The 22891-nt window shown below is 35.8% G+C and overlaps 3 protein-coding genes across 4 annotated transcripts in view; all 3 read right to left on the minus strand.

Annotated features, from left to right (window-relative positions):
- The window catches only part of Msps (msps cytoskeleton-associated protein 5), a 32293-nt gene extending 27788 nt beyond the window's left edge, over positions 1–4505 (minus strand). For both annotated transcript variants that reach the window (XM_076906864.1, XM_076906863.1), the window contains exons 1-15: positions 4249–4505; positions 3715–3781; positions 3415–3608; positions 3087–3293; positions 2881–3000; positions 2617–2792; positions 2313–2536; positions 2042–2236; positions 1772–1952; positions 1571–1683; positions 1254–1464; positions 1019–1179; positions 792–943; positions 497–715; positions 21–408 (exon numbers count right to left, since the gene is read on the minus strand). In XM_076906864.1, coding sequence (XP_076762979.1) covers positions 21–408; positions 497–715; positions 792–943; positions 1019–1179; positions 1254–1464; positions 1571–1683; positions 1772–1952; positions 2042–2236; positions 2313–2536; positions 2617–2792; positions 2881–3000; positions 3087–3293; positions 3415–3608; positions 3715–3771 — 2598 coding nt within the window. In that variant the 5' untranslated portion in view covers positions 3772–3781; positions 4249–4505. The remainder of the gene's footprint in view (positions 1–20; positions 409–496; positions 716–791; positions 944–1018; positions 1180–1253; positions 1465–1570; positions 1684–1771; positions 1953–2041; positions 2237–2312; positions 2537–2616; positions 2793–2880; positions 3001–3086; positions 3294–3414; positions 3609–3714; positions 3782–4248) is intronic.
- A 1906-nt stretch (positions 4506–6411) lies between these two features.
- Positions 6412–14733, minus strand: LOC143430531 (high mobility group protein DSP1). Its single transcript, XM_076906850.1, has 5 exons — positions 13765–14733; positions 9136–9363; positions 7806–7969; positions 7520–7694; positions 6412–7388 (listed from the first exon to the last, which is right to left on the minus strand). Exons 1-5 carry the CDS (start codon positions 14371–14373, stop codon positions 7278–7280), a joined length of 1287 nt encoding a protein of 428 aa, XP_076762965.1. The 5' UTR covers positions 14374–14733; the 3' UTR covers positions 6412–7277.
- Positions 14734–14886: 153 nt separating this feature from the next.
- LOC143430496 (uncharacterized) lies at positions 14887–22784 on the minus strand. Its single transcript, XM_076906807.1, has 5 exons — positions 22679–22784; positions 22399–22536; positions 22320–22325; positions 22016–22213; positions 14887–16203 (listed from the first exon to the last, which is right to left on the minus strand). The coding sequence occupies exons 1-5, from the start codon at positions 22782–22784 to the stop codon at positions 16127–16129; spliced, it is 525 nt and encodes a 174-aa protein (XP_076762922.1). The 3' UTR covers positions 14887–16126.
- Positions 22785–22891: the final 107 nt, after the last annotated feature.

The following is a 22891-nucleotide window of genomic DNA, read 5'->3' on the forward strand; positions in this document are numbered from 1 at the left end:
TTAAATAACGTTAGATTTACCTTCCAGTTTTTATCAGATAATTCGTTAAGGAGACCTTCTGTTATTTGACTGTTGATATCGACACGTGGAATAAGATTATTAATATCAATTTCACTGTTACTGCTCGATTTTTTATCCATCTCTGGATCTTCATCGTCATCGCTTAATTTATCCTTTTTGCTTTTTACTCCTCGAATGGGTATAGGCGGTGCTTCACCGTTATGCTTTTCACATTCTTGTTCGATTTGTTGACGTAAAGCAGGCTTCTCATTTTCGAAGAACATAAGCAATGGTTTACCCATAAATAAATATAATATACCTAGCAATGTAATAGCCGCGGTACGAACACCAGGATTCGTTGCTGCAACTGCTTTTCTGATATTTTCCATTAACGACTTCACATTGATACTATAAAACATATTTATTACGTATATTATTTTATTTGTGTATTCTTATTTATGCAGGAATTATTACATTAAATCAAATTATTACTCACGCACAACCAAATTCTGTAAGACCTCTGCATAGCAATACCAACGTTTCCTGTTGAACCTTTGGATTTTTTTGATTAAAGGCAAATGCTGTTATCTCATCTGCCACATATTCCAAGCTTATCGCTTCTGCTATTGCTAAAAGGGTTTCACCCGCGATTGCACTATTTTTCGCATCTCCTAGCTTTTCAGTTATATCCATAATACAATATTCGCAAACGATACTATAACGAAAGATAATCATACAATTTGTACGAATTCCCGTTTCTCCCAATACAACGTTAAATATAATTAACTTACGTTGAAAACGGGTAATTTTCGGCCAAAAATTTTACTATTTCCAATCTCAACTTTAAAACTTGGAAATTTGTATCCTTGAAACCTGGTTTCTTTGCTAAAGTTCGCACGATCACTTGTATCGGTATTTCTACTGGATCCATTTGCTTTACAAACTACAACAATGTCATCATTTTTATTATTTATACACGTTCATTAATTAAAAAACAAACGCTTATGCTGTCAATTACCTCTAAAAGTTGTTCGACTGCAGCTAATCGTGTTTTCCAATTGCTATCAACAAGGCCAGAAAGAATATCGCTTGGTAAAAATTGAAGAGCCATTTCTTCCACTTCTTCGGCGCTATAGTTTTTCTCTGTTTGGACTTTGGTAGATGATTTTTTAGAACCAGCTGTAACCAGATGTAACAACAGTTAAATGCAACAGTAATCAATTTTTATTATTGCCTTAAACTTTACTGTTTACCTAGATTAGTTAAAGACGACGCAGATGGTTTCTTAGACGAAGGTTTTTTAGCTGCACCGGTATTAGGCCTCTTTGTAGCTTTTGACTCTGGTTCTTTCACTTTTGCTGTTGATTCAATTTTACTTGGTGCTGTATTTGGTCTTTCTACAGCCACTTTCGGTGCACTAGGAACTTTAACGTATATTACGGCTTTTTCTGCACACTCCTTTATCTAATGCGCGAAACGGACGAAGAGCAAAAATTAAGATATACAGATTTATAATAAAGAATATGTATAACATAGTCCCATAATACCATTAAGATTAATCATAAAATACCTTAGTCATTTTTAAATTATCTATATCTGTAAGAAACGGCATCATAGACTTTTCACCGATTAATTTCATAGCTGTGCCAAGAGCCTCAGCGGAACTGTCTCGAACAGTTGGATCTAAAACGAATAACGGAATAATCGTAGACTTGAACAAATATCTATTAGACACACACGGTACACTCGATAAATGTTATCAAATCTATACCTGGTTCGTTTAATGTTTTTAAAAGTACACCAGTATAAGCCTTCAGCAACTTTTTATTTAAACTCGGTGGTGGTGTGCGTGAGAAACATCTCGCCAAGTAAGCGGCAGTTTCTGCTTTTACCGCGGGATTTTTATTTTCTAATGCGGCAAGTGTATCCTCTAATATAACATCGATAGATACCTAATACCATGCCAAAAAATATGAAAAAAATATTATTTGATCTAGATTTCCCAATAATTACGCACACATCATATAACGTATACGCTTACGCTAAGAAAAATAGCATCAGCGGCTTCTCTGAGTGCTTGCACAACGTTTTGCTTCTTTTCGCGAAACTTTTCCAAAATCGACGATAGACATGCAGTTGCGTAAGGTTGAAATCGTTTTTTAAGACCACCTGCTAGCCCCGCTAGACATTTTCCAGCCAATGCGACAACTAGTACGTTAATATCTTTGGATATGATCTGCGTTTACAACATTCAAAAAGATAAATAAAATATTAATGACTAAAAAAAAAAAACCATACACACTACATCATACCTTTTTTAAAGCTCTTACTACGTCTCCATAATCACCATTTTCCAATTTAGGATTTTTCACAAGAGTCTCCAAAGCTTCTAAAGCTTCTTTTCGCTCTTGCCATTTCTTAGCTTCTACTTTATCATAAAAATCTTTTGGAAGTTTAGAAAGTATATCGACAGGTTCTAACAATTCATAAGCATCAATTTCTGGTACCAAGCCGCCATCAGCGTCATCTTTGCCTTCTATAAAATACAATAAATTAGGACTGCAATTAAGGACGAGGACGACGAAATTAACGAGAAGTAAATTAAACACTGTTTACCTTCCCCAGCATCGCTTGTAGAATCCGTAATACAGACAGCTTTTGGTTTTTGCGATTTCAAAAATCGAGTAGGTGCAACTTTTTCTTGTGTTAAATTATTAAACTCGGCTTCCAATTCTGTAATTTGTACTGGTTTCAATGTATTTAATTGCTGCTTCAAAGGCGCACCGATCCATCTAGACACGATAAAGTAAAAACGTAAAAACGATAAAGTAAAATTATGTATTACACCTAATGTTCATGGAAATAAAATTAATAGATTACCTATATATTTCAATGACCATGAATTTGCCTTCATCTCTAACAGTTTTATCTCTGTCCTCGAGAAAACCAGGAATCTTTTTTATCAAAGGCTTTATATTAATTACTTTTGGTCCAAATTGCCTATAAAGTAAATGGACCCGGATAAAAAAAGAATAATAATGATAATAATAGTAATATCAATAATAATGTAAACATTGTGTAATTACTTTAAAGCCAATGTTAGCGTAGATATACATGCAGCGACAATTTTTGGATTCTTTGCTTCCGTTCCCTTTAATAATTCTTCCTGGACAGCATCGTGCTTTTCAATTTCTATGTACATCAATGTTATTTGCACTGCTAGTTCTTTTGTCTTAGCTTTGGGTGCAGCGATACATTTAGTAACTATTCCATTCATAACTTCACCGACAGTTCTGCAAAATGAATGTTCTTGTTAAAAATCTCAGAATTTCTAATAAATAGCACTTTTTTATCAGGGATATCACAAAAATAAATTGCATACAAGGCACATTGTCTTTTAGGCATGATACTTACTTTCCTGCAACTGCAGCATTTTCAACAAAAGCAAGTGTCGCTTCCAATCCTTTTTCTTGAGCAGCTGCATTACTGTCCGATACAAACTTTTTGATAAATCCCAGAAATTTATTCCACTCGGGTGACTTTTCATCATCTATACATTGGAATGTGTTCACGCATTCTTTGTAACCGTGCAACCGTGCTCTCCATAACTACAAAACATTGGCGATTAAATAATGAAATAATACAAATAATAGACGGTCAATGTTTACAGAGATAAATACAAAAACTTCAATATTATATTAAGAAACATATCACCTTATGAACGCATCTTTCTTCTAGCGGTAGTTTAACGTACTCTGTGTCTTGTTCCATATTTCGCAACCTACACGGATATGTATTAAAAGAAAGCATACAATCAATAATGAAGACACATTCGCAGAACAATAATTCATATGCCTATCGATAGCTGTACCTTTTCATTGCAATTGCGTATAATTATAACGTTTATAAACGATACATTATATATAAACAATTGGCAATTTTCTAATTAGATTCGAATTCTATGTGCGATACGAACGAATTTCTGTATGAAAAATCGAGAATTGAACTGGTAAGTGTTGTAAATTGTAGATAAATTTGTTGCACAATACCTAACGTATTTTAGTATTGAATGTTTCGTGGTATGGGCCAAACAAAAATATTTAATTGCTTTATTACTGTTTCCTACTACACGGATAGTCGTAGTTGGTGAAATAAACGAAAAACTAAGATTAACGATAGCCTAGGACAAAGGAGATTTCGGACATCGAATTTAACAGGAAGGATACGTAATTAAAAATTCGAACGTACCTTACAAAAGGGATATATACGAGGACACTTTTGACAGGAGACTCAACGTTCTCAGGACAATCGTTTCAGTTCATTAGAGTCTCACTCACGCAACCAGACTGCAAGGCCCGTGGTGACCTTTCAGCGGCCGTTGAGTCTTTTACATTTAATTTTCAAATACAAGTCCTCAAGTTACAACCGTCAAGCTGAACGCAAACAAAAAGACAACTGTATCTTTCGAAACTACCAATTTCTGAACCCGGTCAATGTTGCAGTTTACCACTCGTCTCAATAGATGGTACCAAGAGCAAATTTTCAACGATTCTTCTAGTTATTTTTCGATTCTTCCGTTGATAACAGTACGCGCGAAAACCTTAGCCAATTCCTTAGGAATCTTTTAGCAATTAATGTTCTATAACGATACGATAAGTAAAGGGTAAAAAGCTGTAAAGCTAAAAGGTAACAATTGACATATTACGTGTTAATAATAGCAGCAGCAGCAGCAGCAGCATTTATCCCATAGATTACAATTACTAAATACGTAGGATTGATTCTCTGTCCAGTACCGTATATGTTTCAAGTAAATCCTTTACTCGTTTCGTTTCCCATTTTATTACAACAGAATTATAAATCAAGCGAATATTTATATATATTATAATATTTGTTAGCGTATTACGTATCCACATTGTCAACTAATGTAGTATGCGATGTAGGTATGTACGAAATAGCAGCTGCGAATGAAAAAAATTATATCGATAATATACAATAATTATTAATCTATCGTTAAGAGTATTATTATAATATGTAAAAATGGTACATTTATAATCAACGATGATTTATGCTTATGAAATAATAAAAAATCACTGGGATCTATAAAAAAGTACCGACACTCGTTACTTGTTCGGGTTCAAGTTAATCTGAAACTCGATTATCAGCACCAGCATAAACAAATTTGTTATATCTTTATGGCATAATCAAATATTGTAGATATACACACGGTATATACTTACTTTTACTACTCTGAATCTAGTACTGCTTTAAAAGTCAATTATTTCAGATACATGTAAACAGGTTCGTTCGGAGCAGTACCAGAAACATATTCACATTTTTTTAAAAGTTTATTTATCCTAAGAGATATACAAAACAAACATTTCTTTCGTAACTGTTATAATTCCCCTATAATAACACAGAAAATTCTGCCATAATTTTCAATATTTGTTTTTATTAATTATCTCCATCAAATGGATACCTTTGTATCAGTACAATTCATTTTAACCAGCTATGTTAAAATTATGCACATCTGCAAATCAGTATTAAAATATTACAATTTCATATTTTACAGTATTCGTCCTCTAGCTCCCTCTAGAACAAGTTTTTGCTTATATAATCATACAATTATCCGTTACATGACAATGTGCAGGGGAGATGAAAAGCTTTCACGTCAAAAATGTAGTGTTTACCTGTTGAGCCAAATCAAGGTGCAAGTCAGTCTGACTGTAAAGAAGCCTCTTGTATATTCATTTCGCATACCTTGGCCACGAAGAAATTCATATTTGCATTACTTAGCCTGCATCTTTTTGGTATGCTTCTTACACAGTTGACTCTAATCTCAATTGATTAAGTTCTGTACATACTAGGATCTAGGAATGTTAATATTACAAGAAACCACAATAATAATTTATTATAATACAGCCTGCTGTACACCAGATGACTCGAGGCAATACAAGACACGCCTTATCTTACTTTCTTAAACGATGAACGGAATCACATGATTCTGAAAGGATTTTAAAGTATTTTTGTTTTGTTTTGTTTTGTTTTTTTTTTCCGTTTTCTTTTATTGGAAAATGAATATGAGAGGGAGGATGATGACGATGGTAAGGGCAGGGGGACCACTTCAATTCGTTAAAAGTCAAAATAAAATTTCTATTACTTTAGTCTGTCTTAAATGAGTGTCATTAATTTTGATAAGAAAACAAACAAAAATGCATCGTTTCGTATTATTAAAAAAAAAGGAAAAGAAAAGAACAGAAAGAAAGAAAGAAAGAAAGAAAGAAAGAAAGAAAGAAAGAAAGAAAGAAACAAACAAAAATTGTAATTATAATTATTACTAAAATAACATAAAATCGAAATTTCTTATCAATTGTGTAAAACAAATTAGTTAGATTCGTCTCTATGCTCCACTTTCTCACGAATAAAAGTTACTATCCGCGTATCGTACCTTTGTATGTAATACTTTACAAATACCACCGCTCCATGGCTGGGTTTATCGTCCCAATTTTGATTTAGTAAAGTTGCGAGTTAGACATTTTGTGTGTTTCGATTCCAATTACTTATAAGCTATAAGGCTCAATCTCGTGGTTTAGAATACATTGTTCATGGAAACTATCACATGTTGACGCAGATGTAGAATCGAAGTTGCATTAAAATATATATACTTATCCTAATACTTACAACTATACGACACGTACTTAAATCAATTACATTCATACAAAGCAGCCCCATGCCCCACCTGCGACAGATTTGATTTAAAGAAATATATTCTGTACAAGGATATACAATAAGTCTTCTTACACTGGCAGCGAATGAACTGAACTGATAAATATCATCAAACTATTTCGAATGATTCAGCCCAACTATGGAGCCGCCGTATCCTCGTTTTATTTGTTAACTATATTTATAAGTTTTAACATAATATGGAGACAACGTCAACAGTGATTGAGCCCCTGCGCCTTCCACCTGATAGAAAGTGGGCACCATATCTTTTCATTCTGCTATCCTACGCCATTTTACATGTTACTATCAATATGTTAAAATACAAATGTCATTCACACGGTCTTCTCTCGCACCACTCATACGCACAATTTTAAAATAATTATCATAATCGCGGGTATTTAATTATTATTGTAAATAATCGGGGACTGGTGATTAGTTATTTGTTTTCCTAGTGGTGTAAGTACGCTCACGCTAAGATCAATGGTACGTACAGTAGGTGAGGTATGCTTTCAGGATCAAGGACACGGGGTGATAGATGACATCTTTTCGTGTATCCGCTATTCATCATCTTCTTTATACTCTTCTTCACTGTCACTTTTTACAGTATTTACTGGTACTCCTACTACAGGTGCGCCATCTTTCATTTTCTTTTTGTACGCAGTCATTTCCTAAAGCGTAACAGACACACCATATATCCTTTTAATAGATTTCTACCAACACTATTTAAACATCTATCATTGATCAAACTATCTACATCTAACATTGAATAATAATAAACAATAATCATACGTATACGTACTCTTTCGTATCGAGCTTTGTCTTTTTCCGCCATAGCCTCGTACTTCGATTTGGTTTCAGGATCAGCGTCTGACCACTTTTTACCAAGCTCCTTGGCAATATCGCCTACACCAAATTCAGGGTTTAACATTTTCACTTTTCCACGCTCGTCATTGCAGAACCAGAAGAAGGCAGATCTGATAGGAGAAAATGATAGGATCGTTAATAAATACTTATTCTTTGGGAAATGTATCCATCCAATCGCGATTAGATTAAGATTAATCGAATCTCATCACACTTTTACTTACAGCGATCTTTTAGGAGCATTGTGGTCTTTGATGTGTTTGCGTTTTTTGCCCCTGCCTTTGCTCTCCCCTTTCGGTGGCGTATAATTTTGCATCTCGGTATCGTATCTCTTTTTATCTTTTTCTGCCATTTCGTGGAAACGTTTCTTTTCTTTGTCCGACATAGTCTACACAAGCACGAGAGAAGAACGTGTATCATCGGAAAGAGTTTTCTAGTACTTTTCAATTCGAAATATGCAGCAGCGTATGTGGTAAATGTGATTTTTGTCCAATCAAAAGAGGCAAGTAGTACAGAAAACCATACATTCGAGTACTTGTACCTACATTTTTTTGGCCATGTCTTCTTATGGAAATGTTTAACAGTTAGATAACTAGGATATCGTAGGCGATGAGCTTGGGACAACACTGTAAGGGGAATTAAGTTTTCGTATCGTACGACAGGAGAAGGAGGACGAAACTTGACTTCAGAATTGATTGAAAACTAAAAATTGGTAAAATTACAAGCAATAATCAGCATACTGTTTCTAAAAGTACACTTGACAACGAAATAATAGCTCGTGCAAGAACATTTTGCAGCTGCTGAAACAAACATTTTGCCAAGATAACGGGAGGTCAATGTCTTTAATCCTAAAGACCATCTGGTCTCAAGTCTAAAAGAGGAGTGTACTGAAAGTGTCTCCCTTTGCGAGGGTTGGGATGGCCAGATGTGTTGTACTCGCACCTGTTCAAAACGATGTTATTTCACAACTTCCAACTCCTCTCGCCGAAAAACTATATTTCTTTGGATATTTTACAATATAACTCTCACTTGTCAATTTCTCAATCAATTTTTGTGCTCAAATGCTAAGCATTTTTCATCCGTTCGAAAATGTAAATCATTCGGTCCGCTATTGTAAAGTCTTGTACGTTTATTGGAACTATCTTAAAGTCGGCCTTACGTATGAAAAGATACAGGCAAGTTATCTTAAAAGAAATCAACGCACAGCAACTTCCAGATGAGGTCAGTTAACTGTAAATTACTACTTAAATTAGTTACACTTTTACTCCAGCGAATAACGTCGGAAACATGTTCAATTTATTTCTTTGAAAAGCTCTATAGAAAAGCTTAATAAAAATAATTAATAGCGATCAGATATTTTACGTAATAATGCCCATCTGCTTTCACTAATTTTACTCAATCGCGAGATCCCGTATTCATGACAAGTCAAGATATATAAATTTGAATGCTTAAAATATCGCTTCCTTTCTCTCTCGGTGCGGTTTACGCGAGGATAAAGTTTTGGATAAAAATCAACAACTGTGTATATTTATTGTATTTCATGGCGTTCCTTACCTTCCACCTCATTGCACATTTTTTAGAGAACTCCCTAAAAACGATCTTCTCCTCAGGGTGTTTCTTTTTGTGTTCCTGACGACAGGTTTGTACGAAGAACGCGTATGCGGTCATTCGTCCCCTTGGCTTCGAATCTTTTCCCCTCGGCATGTTGTCTCGCTGTTGTAAGCTCTGAGCGTTATTTTGCTGAAGATTATTTTGTTGCTGCGACAACTGTTGTATCTGGTGCTGCAATCGAAGAAACAAAGAAGAAGAACAGCGTTAGTGCACGTAACAACAACGGCAATTCTCAGTATCCACTTAACCCTCGTTTAAACAATATTTCTCAAAGGACTCCAACGCAGCTGGTGTTTTACATCTATTACGAAACTCGTAAAAGGAGGGATTATTAAAAACACTTTTTCGCTTTTATTCTCTCTACGTTATTTATGCATGTATGTATGTATATATGTACGTGCGTATGTAGATTGATAAAAAATTATCAGGTTTAAGCCGCAGTATTAAAACTGTTAGGCATACTTATACTATTGTTTCTCCTGTTTAACATTTTGCCAATTTTTTACATTTTATCATCTGAAATCTTAAATGTACCAATACCTCCAAGGATTCTCCACTGTCTCAACAAATGTGTTTACAAAAAAAAATACATTCAACAGTTAATCCGCGTATCGAGACCTACCTAGGATTTATGTTAGTTTGATAGTTAAACGTTACTAATACAACTTCTAATGGAAATTCTAGTAAAAATTGTAGAAAATTCTCTAATCTCTATTTCTAATCAGATCTCCTCCCTGCGTGCAAAGCGTTCGTTCGTAGACTAAAATAATAGTACCACGAGCATGATAGTATTGCGTGCAGCCATGTTATCATTCTATGAAGCCAGGTGTTTAAAATTTGATGTACGCAAGAAACAAAATCCTTTCGTATTACATATACAATTTCTCGCCATCAGAGTGCATCATGTTTCACTATAGTTTAAAATAGGAACAAGGAATGCATCTAATGTGAGAATTTCACAATTAGAGCATTCATTTCAAGTTATTATACCTTAAATTATAACAACATACGTATTATTGTTTCTCTAATAGCTATTGGAAAGAAATTTATTCTGTAGCGCATCTCAATCATGTTCCGAAATGCAATTCACATTAACAGGGAAAGAGAATTTCATCTCCTACTTCACTCTATATCACAATGAAAGCAGAAATACTATGAAAGAGGTATATTTTCAAAATGAACACTAGACACCGCGAGAAAGTAACACAATTTTACGAATATCGTTAGTGATATAGACATAAAATTCGTTACTTCGTTAAATTAGATCATGTTTTCGGCATCAGCTAAAATTACTTTTAGATTGCACGTTACTACGTACACCTAACAAACATTTACCCATACGACCAAACAGAAATTGATATCCATGTTGGATTATTTCATACAGTTTAAGCTAAGATTTATCATTGCATTTTAAATATACATTCCAAGGTATCGTCACGTGCCGTTTTAATTAACATTGCAAATATTCGTTAGCTTTAATTAGCCTATTATTATTTTGTGATATCAAAATGCGATCAATCACAGTAGTTTTCTTCGAATAACATTTCTCCAACTTTTTATATCCGGCAACTTTTAATGGAAGTTTATTTCCTGTAATCTGAAATTTTCGGACCACTTTCCGACTTTCTCCTCACCTGATGGATACCGACTTTAATCGTTAACTTTCATTTGGTTCCCACTTTTAATATCGTTCCAAATACATGTTCGATACCTCTGCATTATATCTGAACACTTCACAGTGGGAAAAGAATCTTTTATATTTCTCAATCGATAGCCAGAGCATGACACTGTCTGTCTCGTATCGGATCGTCATAGTTTCCTTTAATGGCATAATATAGTAAAAAATCTATTTATCGTCTATCACGTACGTATACGAGAGGTTCGACGACAACTTGTTGACATCCTCTCACGAATTCGAACTTGATACACTAAATTGTGCTTCGAATGTACGAATGTTCAAATCAACATATCTCTATCTCTATCTCTACCTCTGTTAAGTCGATTCTTAAATCTCTATCGCTGAAAGATGCAGAAAAAGAAACAGTGTTGCCATTTGAAACAGTCTAATTAACGTGCATTTTTTGCTTTTCAACTCGTAAATAATTCATAAACAGACAATTAATTTTGCTGTTAAAAGATACGCAATACAGATATTAAATTGTATTATTAAACGCGTGTCGAGTTCCTCTTTAATTAGACTAGAACGTAAACGGAAAGAAATAAAAATTGTACAAATTGAGATAATACCGAGACAATCATAATATAAACGAATAAACAATTTGAAGAATATTGCAATATTCAACAATTGCTATACAATAATATACATGTGAAATTATTTGTCGAAATTTTCACAAGATAGTGTGGTGAAACTGATCTTAATCAAACCAAAAAGATATAACAAATGGAAATGAACGAAGAAAAAATACATATACTACTCTATTCTGGATAGGAATAACTGCGAAAATAAAATCTAAAAAGATAGATGATCTAAAGAAAAGCAATCGGGAAATAAATTGTTTAAATTTGTAAGATCATTGACGAAGATTTCTCTTCATTTTTCTACTTTCCTTTTTCTCTCTCGAAAAAATGTAGAGATTCTGCAAGAAAAGCTTGCAGATTACTTTAATCTATAAATAATCTTAAATGTTCCCTACGTTTCATGGAAATGAACAAAATACGAACCATAGAAATAAATTTTATATTCGCTTCACGACAATATCTTTTTACGACACATTTGAAAACACGATCAGTTGGAACTTCTCTTATTCATTGATATCAAATTTGTGAATGAAGATTACCAATGAATCTCAAATCGGCCAGAATTTCTGAAACATGAAATTCTTTCTTACACGTTGTGAAATTTCATATTTTTCTTATCCTATATGGAAGATAGGAATTCGGTATTTTTGTTTAACCGTGAACATGAATTACAGCACATATCAGGAAGACAAAAATGAACTTTGAAATGAAAGATCTCCCGAAGAATGTGAAAGCATTTATAAAAGAGCATCTCCTCAAGAGGATGAATCTTATGAAGGAATACGACGAAAATTGGATTAAAAGTAAATGAAGACTAAGAATCAAGGTGAGAGAGTGAGAGAGAAAGAGAGTTAGAGAGAGAGAGAGAGAGAGAGGGGGGGGGGGGGATTTTTTACGTTAAAACAGGAAAAAGAGAAAACAGTCATAGTTTATTAAGAGGGGGACAATAGATTGGAATTCTTGTTTTTAATCGTGAATGACTAAAACACTTCGATCGGAGGAATCGAAAAAAGGAAAAAAAAAGAAGGGAACCGGCGCGGCAAGAGCCGCTGTACGAACGAACGTACGTATACGAAGAAGGCCGCACGAAACCCGGAATCAATAGCGGACAACGGTCGGTGGGGCAAGAGACGCGAGTCAGGATGAAACGCAGACGGTAGGTAGAGTACGAAAGCAAGCACGATAGAATCGGTTATTAAGATTTTTTGAACATGAATACAGCTGAAGATTGATATCTATGTAACTTGGATATCATCAAACAGTTTGTTTACCGACTATACCGTGGTGAATTGTTATTAGAATTCAATAGAATAGAAAAAAAACCGGAGATTAACAATTACTAAAAATGGGATGTATCCGACGATGGGAAATCATCAAATACGTCATTTTCATTAGTGTAATTACACTAGATGTCATACAAATTGAAATTAAATACAAACCAATTTAGATTATTCTCAACAAACACTTTTTCCCTGATATAATGCTAAAGTAAATAGCTCGACACATGGCCGAGGATATAATGATTCAAAACATGGTTCAAGTCAAAGTATAACCGTAACGATGACAACCGTTTAAACTTTTATAACCAAGACAAATAGAACAATAAAAGTTCAAAATTCTTAGAATTATGCCTCTGTATTAAAGCATATCTTTAAGAAGATATTACATACTTACAACTAAGGAGAGACTGATGTTCGGTCACGTGTTACATCACAATTACTGTAATTATGCTCGTTGCTTTACTTCTTTTCATTTCAAAGACAGAATGAAATACTGATGCTTGCCCAACTAGTTCAAATCGATTAGTTCTCAAAAGAAGAAAAAGTCCATTAAGCCCGAACATCTGCTACAATTATTACTTCGTGTATGTAAGTAAGCGCATATTGAAAGAAAAATACGCTAGAAAACGTGTTTTCTGTGTTTTGAATAGTTATTACTAACAGATCGCCAATAGATTTCTCGCTCGATCTACATAAAAAAAAAAAAAAAAAAAAAAAAAGAAAAAAAAAAGAAAAAAAAGAAAGACTGATATAAGAACGAGATGTAACCATTTAAAAGAAACTGCAACATATTCAGTAAGTTAGAATACAAAAGGTTTTACCAAAGCAAAATTGATTGATAAGAAATATATGAAAGATCCATCCGAGCGCTCTTCCTTCGAGTGCATAAAAGAATCCCGCGCAAATAGTAGTAAGCTGCACGTATAAATGTATAATTATACAGGATGAAAAAACTAAGAGTATAAAATTGAGAAGCAAGCAATGATGAGAAAAAGAGGAAGCATAAAGGGGGTCGATCGTGGTCGTAACATACCGGGGACATAACGGGGGGCGTGGACGTTTGTGTGGTAATGGGCGAGAGGTGCTGCTGCTGTTGTTGGCCCTGCAATTGCTGATGCAGGTTGTTCTGTCCGGCGTCCATAACTCCACCTGGGTACCACCACTGTACGCCAGGCGGTGGTGCGGAAGGTGTACCAGGTACACCTCCGCCTGTTCCGGGCCCCGTTCCTAATCTATAATCATAGCCTCCCCTCATGCAGGAGCCAACCGGCGTTGAAGTTGAGACGGGATTCGACTGCGTGCCCGTGGTGGCTGGGTTCTGAAAGCTGGAGGCCATCTTGTAGGAGAAAAGCTGCTGGGTAGCGGCAGCGGTACTCCTAACGATATCCTGATGATGCTGTTGCTGTGCTTGCTGCTGTTGCGAAAGCTGCTGTTGTTGATTCATCAGGTGTTGATGTAGATTTTGTTGTTGTTGTTGTTGTTGCTGCTGCTGCTGCTGCTGTTGTTGCTGCTGCTGCTGTTGTTGTTCGGCCGATACGGTGTTCAAACCCGAAGGCCACCAGGCGGTACCACCGGAGGCATCCTCGCGGCTTCCTGGGCTCGCTGTGCCCCAGCCACCGGCTACGCGGTGGTGTTCCGACATATCGTACACGCGGATGGTCTGGTCTGTCACTTCAGCCTCGTTTACCAAACGGTACCACCAACAAGGAAAAGAAGGATGCACGAAGAAATTACACGACACGCACTCACGCACCACACATACGCTCCTCTGTCTCCCTCATACAGGACATGCACACATACGCACGCGAACGCTGCGCGCGCGCGCACGCACTCGCTCGCTTGCTCTTACGAAAAGGTTTCTATAGAGACACACATACGCACACGCACCCACACATTCGTACGGGGTCCTGTTCGTGACCGTCGTGTATCGCGACACGCACCGCACGCGCTACCGTGCTCTCACTGTCACACCACGTTTCTCTTGTCCAGCCGGCGCACTACACGATCACTACTAGTACTCCTGGTAGCACAGGCGGCTTCATACACGCTTTTTCCACGATGTATAGAGAAGGTCCTCGTGAATACGTACGTTATACTTGGGATGCGGTCTACTCGACGCTACGCTCAACCGTTCGTTAGCTCCGTGAGTAGGTATGGCGGGTAGAGGAGGAGAGCGGGCGGGTGGGTAGGGGAGGGCGCTCTCTCCCCTTCTAGCTCTTTCTTTTTCCCTCTGTCTCCCCACCATCGACAGATACAGTGCGTCTCTCCGTCTCTCTTTTTCTCTTGCCGTCTCTTCTCTCCTCGTTCTCTCTTTCTCGCTCTCTCTCGCTCTCTCTCTCTCTCTCTCTCTCTCCGTCTCTCTCCTTTTTCTTCCCTCCCCTAAGTACTCACGGAGCCTTTCATTCGAGAGGCATAACGTTTTTCCTTCCCGGAGACACCGATAAAAGTATTAGGCATAAGTGTATATTTTCATTCATTTATGCGTGCACTATCGTTTCCCTTACGCAAAGGTATATATATATATATACATCGTGTTCTTTTCTTCCCTGGAAACGTGACGTCTCTTCTCCTACTTGCTCGTACACACAGTGCTAATTACGCACTCTATGCGACACCACGCTCGCGTAGAGACGCGATGCTTCTTTTACGTGTATATATGCACACCGACGTTAGCTGTTGCACAGTGGTAGTGGAACGCGTAATAGCTTTTTCACATGGAGAAGCTTACGCGCGGATTGCTTCTCTCGCTACCGACTCTACACGCGATGCCGCACACACAGAGGGCGAAGCTGGCGAGGACGGGCTGGCTGGACGCTTGTATATTCTCTCTTTCTCTTTCTCCAACCCGGTCCCCTTCCACTCTGGCTCCAAGTCTCACTCGCTACTTGTCTGTTTGTCTCTTTCTCTGCGTTTCTCTGTCTTTTTTCCACTCGCGTGAGCTTAGCCTTCCTTCCAGCGGACGCCGGCGAACTTGTGCAGCGTTGCCAAGCCACGCTTTCACCCGCCCGCTCACAAAGGAAAACCCGAGTACGTCGACCAATCGAACTACATTTTAGCCATGGTGGGGATGGCGGGAGTCTACCACTACTGACATCAGGGCAACGTCGCTTTCTCTCTTCCGTTCGTAGAGAATTCGAGAGCCATGGCTCGTAGTCCCCGGTAAGGTAGAGGGGCAAACGACTGCAAACCCTTCTCTACCCTTGAAACTCGAGGTCAACTTTTAGGCAGAGAAAGAGAGCGAAAGGGAGAGGAAGATACCAACTCTGACTTGTCGCCGTGCGCTCTTTCTTCTCGCGCCTTTTTTTACCCTTCTTAGTTTCGTTACACTGCTACGGTCACTGGAATTTGCTCCACATTGGTACTTCCTGCTTTTCGCGCACCCTTTTTCCTGCGTGTCAAGTCGGCTTTACCGACCGAAGACCTCTTACTCCGTGCCATTTGTCAGTCGATAGGGAAGAACTTTTAAAATTTACTGAAGAACAAGATGCGAAACAACTCTTTATAATATTCCTTTAAGCTGGACTAAATTATGCTTTCACTTTTCTGTATAAGTCCCGAGTACCTATACCAATGTATTCAAATGTGATACTAGAGTCTGCATATTATATATACCATAGAACGTATGCATTATTTAATCATGCAACATTTCGTTGTACATTTTCTGATGTTACAAATTTCTCTTTTCGATGCTCGTTAAAAACCTTTCCTGTTATAACTTTAGAAATTTAACCGAAAATGAAATATTTGTTAGACAGATATACCTTTCTCATCCATTGTTCGATGCAACATATACATTGTACAATTGTCAAATCCTCGAGAAAATCGTAAAAACAACATAGCTTTACCTGTTACACGGTACAACCACGATAATGAAGAATATTGTACCAAGTAAAGTATATCAGGCTTATGCAAACAGAACGTAAACTATAATGCCACATATTAAACGCTATTTCTAACGTGTACCCCATAAACTCGTACCTCATAACCAACATATGCCCCGTAATTTTCCAACTATTATCAGAATAAAGATCAAATCTATTAATATGGAAACATATCGTGGGAACGATCACCGTGCGTTGCTATGTTAAACAGCCAACCTGAACTCCACGAGAAATTTCTAACGTAACTAAGAAGAAATATGAAATTGCGTAAACTTTCAGAATTCCGACTATTTTTTACAAATCATACACGTACAAGACAAAATAAAAATGTATATCATAGGATTTCTATGTTGGGTTTCCTTTCTTCCCACTCAACCCCCAATCAAGAGGCGGGTGAGTCGGAGGTAACCCGGCAAATCGAGAGAGAGAGAGAGAGAGAGAGAGAGAGAGAGAGAGGGAGAGAGAGAGAGAGAGAGGAGAAGAGAACCGGGTCCGGGTCAATAAGACGCATGAGCGAGTGAAACAGAGATGGAACGAGAGAGACAAACCGAGAGAGAACGTGTGAGCAAGCAAGCGCATTGGAGAAAGAGAGAGGTAGAGAGACCGCGCATTCCCAGGGCTAGGCAACGTAACGAACGAACGAACGAACGAACGAATGCAAGAAGGGGCACGGTGAACAAGGGAAATGGTGGAATGGCAAGAAAAAGAGAGGTACCGATGATGAAAGGAAGGAGAAAGAGAGAAAGGAAAAAGAAACATACGACGAAAGAGAAAAGGCACAGCAGGCAACGAGAGTCCTGGCTTCAAATTCTCAACTCGTGTTGGTACCGGTGATGTTCGTTCAAGCGAAGCCAACCGATTTTGTCCGAAACAAACCGATCTCCCTCGAAATACACGAGATTCTGAAAGACTGTCAGAATGAAAAATACCTAATCGAATGATTTTAGGATGAAACCCCGATATTAAGAAGCAACAGATTCAATGAAACAGAACACCGATTTATACGTGGATTAGCGGAGACAGATTTTGTAGATTTTGACGAAAATTTGTAAAAAAGAATTTTGGAAATTGGCCAGAAAATATAAGAAATGTCTTACGATAATCGTATCTGCTTAATCGCCATGTAGTTATACAAGATACAATATTATTTACGAGACTGCAATCATTACACGCATATATCTAGTTAAATAAATATACATTATTAGCTGAGCTCGCATTAGTATTTCAATCTAGGCAGCTAATATATGTATTGATAGATGATAAACTCATAGATGACACACAGTTGAGTTTAAAACATTCAGAACAGCATTTCCATTATATCGATTTTTAAAAATCAACATTTTACAAATCTTATGAAATTGCGATTTAAAATTCTTTGTCACCGTTTGTCCGTTTGTCAATTTAGTCGATAATAAATGCTTTGTTACAACTTTTTACCACGCGATTCAAAATTTTAATGTTTTACGACCGAAGAAAAGGAATGTGATACATGTAGTATGGACCAATGTCAAATACATGTATGTACACATTTATACATACTTGCTTTATACACGTACATATGTGCGTTTATCCGATGCACCTGTACAAAGAGGCAATGTGAAATACTTGATATCTTTTTCCGTGTAAATGTATTTTTTCTCATACGAGCGAATTCATCATCATCATGTGTATATATCTCTATGTAACGTTCTCCTGTTTTTTTCTTAACATCGAATAAATGGTAATTGCGAACTACACGTATATAACGCTGAACGTGCCAGTCAGTATTACGCAAGATCACTTTCAATTTTATTATTCCTATATTTGAAACTGCTCTTGCGTCCCGTTATAATTCAAGCAGAATGTTTTTATGTGAAAAATTGAATTTTTTAACGTTATAAATTCTAAAGAATCATTGACTGAATAGCAAATAAAATTTATTTGCTAAAATAATCACTTGCAATTAAGAAAATATAACATCTACAATGTTACACACGAAACATTTAGATCATTTGAAAACTGTATGTACAAATTCTAAAAATGTTACGCAATAATACGTAATACGTATGCGAATAACATAATTCCTTTATATAGCAACTAAGACGATATGTTTTGTGTATATACTCCTGGGAAGCAACACTTGTACTTAAATAAAAAACGAACATACATTGGAATTACCTAAACAAAAACTGATCAAGCAGGTAATTACCAAAATGAAAGGAATAACAATTGTATACAATCATTTATATTGTTCGTGTAAATATAATTCCTTCGACTTGAGCGAAAGTCTTTCAACATATTTTAACGAAAAACTTGTAACATATAAATTCCGTTCAAACATACTTACATAGTTGTACAGTTACGTTTACATAGATAATAATGCTTCATAAAATTATGAATAATTTAAAGTCTCGGTAGCAGATATTGTAATGAATTAGTATTTACAAAAAAAAATATGTAAACATTTTTCTTTCCTTGTAGAACAGCTTCTTCTTCGAGCGATACAAATAATTGTTTACAGTTTCTTTTCTAAGTGCGACTTCCCTCTTTTTGTAATTACCAGTTTGACCACTTTTCATTTGGGCAACTGCAATATAACTTTGAAACTACAATCTTTGAACAGATAGATGTACATCGTCAATTAGACAGTATCAGGAACTCTTATGTAGGTCAATGGACCGCGGAAATATGAAAGTATGTCTTATAATCGATACTTGATAAAATAATTATTAAAATGTAGTAAAAAATACATTTTAAATCAATGACTTGTTATATAGATAGATAGATATACGTGACAATTACGATACTTCTTACAGTGTGTTCCAGAACAGAACAATTAAATTGCATCAATATGCTGTATAAAATGAAAATAAAACTATGATAAAGCTACGAAAAATGTTACGCAACTATTACCAACAATATCAAATATAGGAAATTATCGAAATTTACATTTCTTCAATGATTCTGATGGGATGCAATATTGATCTAAAGTTTACACAAAATACTACATTACACTATCAAATCTGTATTAACAAGAAGCTTATGATTTGTTACTTTTCGATACCTGCATATTTCCTAAATTTTTATTTACAGAACGCATTAGTTACCACATGATTGTTCAATTCAATAACACACTGCTTTGCACAGTTTTACGTAAAATTTATACAACTTTAACAATGCAGGCCGAGTATTAATAATAGCGACGTAGAAATTTTATAACATATAAACATCGGTTAAATGTTGATACTCGATAATCGATTGTTAATATACGTTACGTGTGGAGGTATCGTGTGACATAGCTATACTTTACATCAGATAATCGTATAGATCAGATTGTCGTATAAGTAGCGTTAGTAGAATAATAGGATACCGACAATAACATTCAATATACATTATTAATCAGACACGGTAAACAAAATTTCACTTATCAGTTCCTTTTACTAGCTCAAAATATACAATCTGAAAAATATAAATATCATATATAATTATTTCTCCTTTATTTGCGTTAGTTTCTACTTTATTAGGAACGATTATGAATTCATACTTTAATTGATATGTCTGTATATGTAGAAATCATATTGAAAACTTGAAGCTGAATACACTTTACAGTGATATGGATAAATAAGAATTGAACTGAGAACATACTACACGGTGCAATCTACTCACAATTAGTTTTCACATTGTCCCGACATTGATCCATTAGTAGTGGTCTTTCGTACCAGCTCAATAATAAAAGTATTTATACTATAAAATTGGCGATTTATGTGAACGATGGTAATATCATACCCTCCGTCGTCTATCTACCTATAATGTACCTACGTCATACATATGTACTTAAAATTAAATAACTGGTTTGCTCTCGATTTCATAATATTGTATGCTCTCTGTCAGACAGATTTTACGTACGTAAATTTATTACGTTTCCCAGATAAGGTAATATTATAGTATGCACGAAATAAAAATGCATAAAATAAGAATTCAATGTAAAATGGAATGCTTGCGCGTTCAAAATACTACAATACATTATAATAATTCCGTGTTTTACATTTATCAGACTTCTACTTTCATCGTTTGGAACACGAAAAGAACGACGCGAATTGTATACTCTAATTTATTGAAACATTACACTAATTTCTCTGTCAGTTCAATTTTCAACTAGATGCGTAAATATAGATGTAACGTATAGTTTTAGAGGACCGGCGATATCGAAAAAAAAAAATATTGTAGTCTCAACGAACAACGATTCTAATATTCAAGCATCATTGATATAAAAAAAATAAGAATGTATATCTCAGAAAAAAAATTGTGCTTTGATAACGTGTTGTGAATACGAGTAAAAAAGACGAATAAGTATAATATCACGTATACATTCCCACCGGGCTACATGTAAGCTCATATTACGCACACACAAGTACGGTGACGTTTGCGTATTGCAAACATGTCTTCCGTACATTGATTATATTCCCACCATTTTATATATAATCAACTTCATATATACCACACATATATGTGTGTGTGTGTGTATATACATATACATATATATATATATATATATATATATATATATATATATATATATATATATATATATATATATAATAAAGAGTAGAAATTTTTTATATTACACGTACACAATTTTATATGAAGGATGAACAACGTCGACAAATTTCAGAGACTGACAAGAATATCGTACGCTAAATGATCAAATCTCAATATCAGTCGAAGAACGAAAGCAAAATTATTTTGGCGCCTTATATAGAACATATGTACGTTCTATCGATATGGCAGAAGCAAAAAAATAGACGCTTACGTGTAAACATACTGTGCATAACGTTTGTCTTTTTCTTCTACTTAACTTCTAACTTTTCGATTAACACGATTAACACTGAAAACAACGTGAATAACTTAATGATAATGCTACCAAGTTTACACTATCGTATAACAGCTAATAACCTAAAGCATAAATCTGATACTGTTGATCACGTACACAGTACTTTCAGAGAATCTAGAGAATTGGATGCGAGCGGGAAATCAAAAGCTTTGTGATTTATTGTGAACTACGCAATGGATAACAAACTGATGACTAAAAGTCCCTCTTATTTTTTACAAGTTTTCCAACAACATCGTGGTCATCACCGTAACTTGAACATTAAACAGCAAATTATTCGTTATAAAACTATGACGAGTACTATACTACAAGATCCCATATATGCCAATGCATGGCGCAAGTAGCCAAACAGAGACTGATCGTACGCGGACTATAGCCTTGACGGCTGATTTATGACGAAACACTCGTGAAACAAGCCACGCCGACATTTTACATTGCAAATCTACAACATCTAGGTTTCCACAACAGCAAAAATTGTCACATTAAGTCTCTTCACATATCAGCACGTAACGATAACAAGGTACACGAGAACCTACTTGCTAAACACATCTTCGGGCAGCCATTTGCTATGACGGCTGTGTAGAAATAAAAGGTATATGCACAGTACGCAGCACAGTAGCACTTCACAAAATAATTGTTGATATTAGGCGTATCGTATGACGGTGAAAGCCTAGTAATCAGTTGTTGGTCGCTGAAATCTGTCAACACTCGAAAAGAAAAATATTTGGATTTTTCTTACCTGGACGGTCCTCTACAGCTAAAAGGATTCTCAGCTTCGAATATCGCGACCCCACGCCACTTGTGCGGCATATGAAAGTGTATGGGGAAAATCTGTATTACCATTGGCTTATTTCAGATAAGCCGCAAAAAGTAAGCCAATCAGCATCAACCTTTTATGTTTTGAAGCGTTTCTTTTTACCCCCCCAATAAAATGTCTGCTGGTGGAAAGGGCGGGAAAAATCATGCGTGGAAAACCGCCCATCTTCTATCATTCGTTTCCTAATAAACAATATTTCATTTTTAGCAATTTCAGTAAATACTATTCCAATAATAAATCCTATTTATCATACGTAGTTGAAATAGCAATCGCTTTTAGAGGATAAATAGTTTATATTATTAAGGTTAGAGTCTGTTATTATTGTAGATGGCGTCACATTCCTAAAGGTAAAAGTTAAGGCGCAAATCGCAGTACCGCCAACTTGACACATACATACAGTTTGTCCTAAAAATGACGCGGGTATAGTTTAACAGATTATTTTTCGGATGGTTTGTGAACTTTTTCTGAAATTTTTCTTTTACGATCATGTTGATTCGGGTTTCGTTAATGAAACAAACCAGAGGGGAACAATGACCAATCACAGAGCGCTCGAGTCGAGCTCGAGCAAACAAGGTATGATGTATCGAAACGAATG

Source organism: Xylocopa sonorina, chromosome 14 (genome assembly GCF_050948175.1).
Source record: "Xylocopa sonorina isolate GNS202 chromosome 14, iyXylSono1_principal, whole genome shotgun sequence".
Taxonomy (NCBI): domain Eukaryota; kingdom Metazoa; phylum Arthropoda; class Insecta; order Hymenoptera; family Apidae; genus Xylocopa; species Xylocopa sonorina.